The sequence below is a fragment of the Maniola jurtina genome, chromosome 8 (genome assembly GCF_905333055.1).
Source record: "Maniola jurtina chromosome 8, ilManJurt1.1, whole genome shotgun sequence".
Lineage (NCBI taxonomy): Eukaryota > Metazoa > Arthropoda > Insecta > Lepidoptera > Nymphalidae > Maniola > Maniola jurtina.
Window position 1 is genome coordinate 11,943,483 of NC_060036.1, and position 8,509 is coordinate 11,951,991.

General features: G+C 36.7%; 1 protein-coding gene across 2 annotated transcripts in view; it reads left to right on the plus strand.

Moving 5' to 3' along the window:
- Positions 1–5,702, plus strand: part of LOC123867335 (tachykinin-like peptides receptor 99D) — a 93,664-nt gene extending 87,962 nt beyond the window's left edge. The window contains exons 6-11 of one of the 2 annotated variants that reach the window (XM_045909332.1): positions 164–223; positions 726–876; positions 2,203–2,399; positions 3,025–3,161; positions 3,959–4,082; positions 4,559–5,702. In XM_045909332.1, coding sequence (XP_045765288.1) covers positions 164–223; positions 726–876; positions 2,203–2,399; positions 3,025–3,161; positions 3,959–4,050 — 637 coding nt within the window. In that variant the 3' untranslated portion in view covers positions 4,051–4,082; positions 4,559–5,702. The remainder of the gene's footprint in view (positions 1–163; positions 224–725; positions 877–2,202; positions 2,400–3,024; positions 3,162–3,958; positions 4,083–4,558) is intronic. The other variant, XM_045909333.1, reaches the window with a different exon arrangement.
- The last annotated feature ends 2,807 nt before the right edge of the window (positions 5,703–8,509 follow it).

Sequence of the window (8,509 nt, forward strand, 5' to 3'; positions counted from 1 at the left end):
TATAATTTTCTTCCTTTTGTGTTCTGTTCCTTTTCATGTTATTGTGTGCACTAAAGATTTCATCTATCTATCTATCTATCTATAATAATTTATTACCATTACTACGTCTTACAGTAAGTACCTATACAAGTCAGACTTCAAATTAATTTTGTTTGTCAAACAGACGCGTATGTTTTCCTGACTGGCCAGATGGTATCACCACGGAGTCACAGCTCGAATACATGTAAGTCATAAACTTAGTACACGTAATTACATTGCTTTTAAGGCAAACTAGTGGGGAAAACGGAATGGTTCTATATTAATCAACAATAGCCGTGTCCAGACCGACCGAGCACGGCTTGCAAGGCAGCCTCGCGAGCCAATGCATTGCCAAGCACCACCAGTCAACTGGAGTCATGCGTTGTCGGTTTTTGTCGATGTTCAAAAGCGCCTCATCTGAGCTGCTCACGCTGTGAAAAGAGGCGACACAGCCCTGAACCAGTGCAAAATAAACTAGACCAAAAAGAAACTAACTGTTGAAACTGGCTCATCTTGACTCGCGAGGCCTGCACGCAAACTTTTTTTGCCTCGGGTGCCATGCAAGCAGAAGGTTTGAACGTAACTCGCGAGCCGTGCTCGGTCGTTCTAGACGCGGCTATTGATGATTATTACAGAACTAAAACTGTTTAGACTAGATATCTAGGTAGGTTAATGAGATTTTCTTAAAGAATATTTAATTTCTACAGATACAACGTAACTTTCATGGTTTTGACATACTTCCTGCCGATAATTTCGATGACCTACACCTACGCTAAGGTTGGTGTGGAACTGTGGGGGTCAAAATCTATTGGAGAGTGCACGCAACGGCAACTGGATAACGTCAAGAGTAAACGGAGGGTAAGCTTATTTACGACTTTGTTCTGTTTTCTCCTGAAAATAAGAAGATTTCTTTGTTTCTATTCCATTACAACGTAGCCCATGACTACAATCTCACCTGGTGGTAAGTAATGATGCAGTCTAAAGTTGGAAGCAGCTAATTTGGAAGGGGTATTGAACCCATACCGCTTTTCGGTTTCTACTTACACAGAGAAGATACTTAGACATTTCTTACGAATAACACAATCAATTTAGTAAAAAGATACGTTTATTTCGTTTTATAATTGTGTAGAAACGACGTTTTAAAATGGAGCAAAAACAATGCCTTTTCAAGAAAAATGTAACATTTGTGTCTTTTTAGCTTAGTGTAAATGGAAGCTAGTAAGCAAATAAAAAATTACAACCAGTTACCAGACGCGTCTTTTCTCCTGATTCTGGATATAAAACTCAATATTGGAAAAATTGGCAAATACGCTTTTTTTCTTTTAACAGCAGCATACCTGTGTTAAACCATTTTGAAGGATGGCATGGCATAGTGCGACTCATCTTGACTCGTAATCTCGTAATTGAAATTTTATGCGACGCTTATTTCCATGAAAAGCTAATCGCCCAGCAATTTTGCTCGGCTCTAATTACAAAAGCCTTGGTGCGTCCCAAAGGATTGTTGGATTTCGTCTGCGCCAGTAATATTTATGTAGTATTCTTAATTGAAGGATCAGTTTTATCTAATTCAATTTGTATTTTATACTTCTCTGACTTACAACTTTCTTTTCATCCTAATGAAGTTTCTACAGATTTTCATAAGCGCTCTTTTATTCCTTTGATCAAATATGGTTTGAAGCTTGTTTGAAAATTCCTTTGTTTTTATGAGTTAAAAAGTATTTCAGATCAAGATTGAAAACTGATACAAGCTATTTATGCCATTGTTTCTGATTGTATTACATTTTAAATATTGTTAGTTTTATTAGTTGGATCATATTAAATCCTAAAGCTCAAGTTGTTTGTGCGGTTAGTAACATAGTTTATTTTCTGCTATGAAATATGGGGCACTTATCAAGCCCAGGAAGAGGTCCCAGTTGGAGATTTATAATATACTAGCGACCCGCCCCGGCTTCGCACGGGTGGACATTTATTTTTTCTATTTTCCGGGATAAATTAATATAGCCTATACGGATTCGGAAGAATCCCTCTAAGTAATGGTAAAAGAAATTTTGAAATCGGTCCAGTATTTTTTGAGCCTATTCAATACAAACATACAAAAATACAAAGGTTTCCTCTTTATAATATTAGTATAGATAATATTATCCTATACATGGAAATCAAAATGTAAATGTATTTATTTTGTAGGTGGTCAAGATGATGATAGTCGTGGTGTCAATTTTCGCGGTGTGCTGGCTCCCTTTCCACGTCTACTTCGTGGTGACCTCGTACTACCCCAGCGTGGTGAACTACCCGTACATACAAGAGATCTACCTCGCCATCTACTGGCTTGCCATGAGCAACTCCATGTACAACCCTATCATTTACTGTTGGATGAACTCCAAGTAAGTTTTTAGTATATATTTTTCTTCTATAGGGAAGGCCTATGTCCAACAGTGGACGTCCACAGGCTGATGATGATGATGATGATATATTTTTCTTAGGTTTCAGTTTCATGATTTTGAATATTTTAAAAACATTTCTATCGAGCTTTTGGCTGCATTGCTATATGAGTATTGCCAATAAGTCAGAGGACTTTCAAATTTTCATTTCATGAGTTATCTACCAATTTACCTTTGTATTTGAAATTGAGGCTTGAGGAAAAATGAAATCACTACCCATCAATAACCATATTATAAATGCGAAAGTGTGTTTCTTTGTTGGTTCGTTGGTTTTCTGGTTTGTTAATTTGTCCTTGAATCACATGGTAAGGGAGCAACGGGTTGACGTCATTTTTGCATGAGTATAGTTAAGGACCTGGTGAAAAAGGCTACTTTTAGTTCCCACGGGTTTTTTAAAACCTAAATCCACGCGGACGAAGTTACGGGCATCAGCTACTTATATAATAAAGGTTTATCATACCCTATCATAATATACCCAGGAAATAGATTAAGTAGACGTACACATCTGTGACCTATGTAGGTGTAGTTTTTTCAAGCAAATGTTTTTTTTTTTTAATTTTCATCAAAGGTTCCGAAGAGGGTTCAAGCAGTTCTTCTGGTGCTGCGGTGCAATGGATCCCGGTCTCAGACGGCATCGTGGCTTCGGACCCGATCGCCTCGATCGTTCGATGCGCTCACTCTCCCCTACCAGGAAGAATGGAACTAGTAAGGACTACTTTTATTCTGCAACCAAAACAGTTATACGTTTAAAATTATTTCGTTTCTTGTCTTTAATTCAATAATTTTCATCTATAAAAGTTTCATGTGCATCAATGCCCAAAATATTATGACCTATGTCATTTCTTTCAGAAAATTCAACATACGTACCTACTATTTTTAACCCCGCCCCAAAAAGAGAGGTGTTATAAGTTTGACGTGTGTATCTGTGTATCTGTCTGTGTAATCGTAGCTCCTAAACTAATGAATCGATTTTAATTTAATTTGTTTTTGTTTGAAAGGTGGCTTGATCGAGAGTGTTCTTAGCTAGATTATATCCAAGAGAATCGATTCAGCCGTTTGAAAGTTATCAGCTCTTTTCTTTTGTTAGTAGTTCCATTTATTTTGTCATTACTCCTTTTAACTCCTGAAAAATGTTTCTCTTGATTAGTGAAATTTTAATACTTCACATACAAATTTGTTAATTTGAAACTTATTATTCCTAAGATTCAGCTTCATCGATTAAACATTTTGATAATTCTGTCTGGAGCTACTGAATGCACAAAGCATGTTTCTTTAAGCATTTAATAAATACTGTTTTGTAAATAATTTTCTTTACTCTCATAATCCTACTATTATCACATTTTTCAATTGTATAAATTTTTCATATTAACGCCATTTTTTCAAAAATATTATTGGTTTGTTCTTTAACATCGTTTGCAATATTTGCTTCTTTCTCTTCTTTTATGGCTTGTTCAACTTTACAAAGAGTTAAGATCATGGACAAAACCAATTGTTCTTCGTAGGTTTATTCAAGACCACGATCAAAACCACAAAATTCACCAAAAATCCACCCGGCTCTCCTCATTTGCTACACGCAAATAAAATACACAAGTAGGAGAAGCGCGGAGGCCAATCCTGACTATTTTGGTAATCTCTAACAATATTAAGTGTTTTAAAAGCAAGCCTCCCTTGCATTGCGGATTGGTATTAAATATCAGTTGTTGTAGTTAGGCCCTTCTCTCTTGCCCGCAAGTTACGTTGTATTATGTTTCGCTTTTTACGTAACAGCTTCTTCAGTTTTTAAAATGCTTTACTAGCTTAGCTTTTTTCCAAATTGGTGTGGCTTACAAATACTAATTTTTAATCTCTGATTTGGTTTGAATTGATGTAATAATTACGAGCAAATATCATGGTTACAAGTGTGGAGTACTTTGAACAATTTATTAATGGTAAACACAATATGTAATGATTAGATTATATCTTTATTTGCTCGTAATTGTACTATATGTTTAAACTCCCAAGTTAATGTTCTACATTAAATAGAAAATTAAAATAAGTACCTACTTAATGTAAAAGAATCGTTACTTATAAATGGTGTGATTAACATTTTTTTATTTTGCTAGGTACGATACGCATATCGTTGCATAGCACGTACAATAATCCGCTGATGGCCAGCACCTGACATCGGCGAGGGGCGTCCGGTGCCCACAACAGTCGCGGTGCAAATGACGCAGCGGCACAAGGCGAAGAGCGCACGTGGATTTGACGCGAGAACCGCCCGCGCCCCGCTCTTACCCCTCAAGACCTTTACGGTTGAAAGGACTTCTGATTCGTGAGTTCCGTGACCAATCAGAGTTTACGCTGCAAAATTCGAACGTTATTTTTAAATGTTGAAAACACTCTTGAAACATGTTTAATGTGCTGCCTGGTGATTAAAGTGTTTAGTTTAAAGTGTGTAATTACTAATTACGTGTCAATACATAATCATATCTCCTAGTGTTTATTTCAATGGACCAATGTTATACAATATGGTAGTTTTGAATTAAAGATTAATATTGGATAATTTTATGAAAGTAAAAGACGACCACAAGATCCGCATAAGGCACACGCAACGCAGGTTCTGTTTTCACTTCGATGCGATTGTTGCAGCTGACATGAATTCTCAGTATTGAGCGCTCATTAGGTTGGTCTCTCTTAGTTACGCGACCATGTGAAATATCCAATAGAAAGAGAGGCCTTTGTTTTTTAGATTGCAGCGAACTGAGCGAGATGAACAAGCTAAATTGCACTTTATTGCGTGTTAATAAGAGTCGCTATTTACTTAAACGTCTCCGCGATGTCAGACTTCTCTACCTGTAATGTAAGGTATTATTAAGTATTCTGTGGTTGCGTGCCCTTTTTGCGGGTGTTGCGTGCCGTGTCTTGGTATGCGATCACCTTAATTCAGAGGAATTTTAACCGAATAATTTCTTTAGTAATTATGATCTACGTCCGCATTAAAGATTCCTACAAAATGAGAAAATTCCTTCGAGACCCAGGCCTCAGGGTATAGCATTTATTACGCGATAGTAATAAAGCTTTATGACCCTGATAAATGAAATCATAGGTAGTTCAGATAGAAGATTAATCTGGTCGAAGCTCGGGTTTCTTGAAAGAATATATTTTTGTACTTTTATTAGGGTTCCGTATCCAAAGGGTGTCAACGGGTGCCTATTACTTCGCTTGCTATCCGTCTGTCTGCCAGCGGGCTCTAAGTATATGAACCGTAATATGTCGAGTTGAAATCACAGATAAGTGTACTTTTCTTACCGATACCAGACAGACAAATAGCTACACACTTTCGCATTAATAATATTAGTATGGATTTTCGATGATTGATATAAAAAGTGTAAATAATATACTTATAAAAATACTATGCTTCATGTCCCTTGGCAACACATACTTAATTGTGAGAGACGAATATAATATACTAATTGCCTGTGATGTAAATATAAAGTTATTGTATTGTATGTTGATATTGACGGAAACACACTTTAAAAAGACGTCTCAGCTCCACCTCAGCTCAGTGTATTGAAACTCGCCGCTTCAGATGCTAAGTTATCTTTTAAGCAGTGGCGTGCACAATGTCAGCCAGGGTAGGCATAAGTTAGGTAGTTGCCTATTTACTAGCGGGCATGATGAAAAATGATCATTGAACTATTTAAATCAGGGTAAGCAGCGCTTTTATGCCTCTATGACCTGCACGCCGCTGCTTCTAAGAAACGTTGGCTGGCGTTTTATAAACTGTATACTTTGGGCACAGGTCGATATGGTGATGGGTTAAGTATGGGGCGAACCAAGTGTTTGTAGCGATGTTAGTATAAGTTCATCTAATGAACAAAAAAGGTGGTAATAATTTTACCCTTAGTTTATTGCGTACCAAAAAAAATATCGATATCGATTACCCGGCACGTGATGTCACCTCACTGGAAAATGGCCATCTCGACCTGTCGCGAACAATATGTGTCTCCTAATAACTAAGTCCTGTGCACAAAGTAGGTACATGTAAAAAATAGAGTGTCCGTAAAAGGGTTGTATACGCCTAATACCACAAGATATCTTCAAACTGAAGCGTTTCGGACAGGTGTCCCATCGAGCGTACTGGGGATTAAAATTGACACTTTGTCATGGTCTTTGTGTTGACACTATGTCGATAGATATAACATTTAGTTAACAACTTGACATGTCGCTCGCTGCTGATATCAGCGCCAAAATGGCAAAAATCCTTCAAAAACAGTTCCAGCGTACTTGTATTAGTAGAGGTCAGTTTTTTGAACGCACGTCGTATTCACCACAAATGTGTCAAATCAGTACAATTTCATAACGCGCTTCAATTTCATAGCAGCGCAGCGTATTGAAATACCTTTTGTTCAATTTTTTCTGATCTTTTTTAGTTTTATATCTGATATTCCAATACATTTTCTATTCTGTTATCTGTATGATTTTTCACGACGTGCTGTGAAAGCAAACACCCACAGACTATAATCCTCGGTAGAAACTGCGAATGTGGAATTATTTTAATATTCTCTTTGGCGAATGTGAAGCGGAATCTCTTGGGAATTTTTAGAAAGTGACAAATGTTTCTCTCTTATGAAAGAAAACTGCACGTAGCAAAGTGTTTTGAGTTTCAACGATCTACGAAGCTACGTTCACACGCCAGCTATTCGATTCGATTTTCCCGCGAAGACTCTGTGTGAACAATCACTACTTACCCATTATAATAAATTCAAGGGTTTTCTTTTTGTTGGTTTGTCCTTCAATCACAGCACAACTGAGCAACCTATAGTTAAGAGTGACGGCTACTTTTAACCCGGAAAATTAAAGATTTCCAACGGGATTTTTAAAAATCTTAATCCACGCGGATAAAGTCGCGATCATCATCCAGTTTAATATATTTTCTGCTGTCACTGTTCTATTTGATAAAATCTCATGTACGATATACGGGAAAAATATTGCCGTGTGAACGTGTCCTAAGGATTTGCATTTACTAGACTGCTACGAGCTTGGTTTTCCGGTGTCGAGGAAATTAGCTGCGAAATGGAGTCGAAATCTCTCAGTTCAATACCTAATTATTTTTGTACTTATTTTTTATTTATTTTGATCCTGGGAGTTCGTCAACATTAGGTGCCCTATCTCACTAGGACTAAGGACACTAGTCTGTGGTGGCGCAACCAGGTCGCGCTACCAACAAAATATACTATACGGCTCTATGGAATACTTTCCTTCCTGATACCTATCCGCTTGTTTGCCCAACCAAGCGCATATCAGGTACCTACGTGTCTGCGCGACCTGGTTGCGCCACCATTTGTATCCTATTTTCAATCGCTCAATAAATAAGCGATTAATAAATTTGACATTTTGACAGATTTCCATTATAGAATCTGTCAAAACCAACGACCTAAGTAGGTACTATGCGCTAAACGGATCATTCCGAACAAAAATATTTACTTACGGGCTGCGACTCTCTTTTGCATAACTAGATGATTAGTGTCTACTAAGCTTCATTCGGTTTTTGTTCGGAATGACCCATCTAGTGCGTTGTATAATAATAGAAATCGTTGGCAAAAATGTATAACGTACTGAGACATACTCGATTTAACATTATTTAGCAATTGAAAAAGTGCATTTGTTGAAAATATTTTAGTGTTTAAAATTTTCAGAAGTTTAATTTGATGATATCAATTTTATTATTTGGATTTTTATAATTTCATAGATGTAATATTATATATGGCGCTCTTCATTCGAATCTCATTTTATAATTATTATTTAAGATAAAAATAATTCTAGAAGAACAGCAATGGCCTTTACGACCTTTTTACCATTAAATAAGGCGGCACTCTCTTCAATTTGTAAATACCTTTTGTAATTTGTAATTTGTATATTTATTAAAAATTAAGTCTATGTGTGACATTGTAAATTGAATGTTAAATATAAAATAAATGGTAAAATCAGCTATTGTTTTTAATTTTCATCTATAAGCCCAGATCTGTTATGATGGTGAGGGGCTTCGGCCGTGGCTAGTTACCGGTTCGACG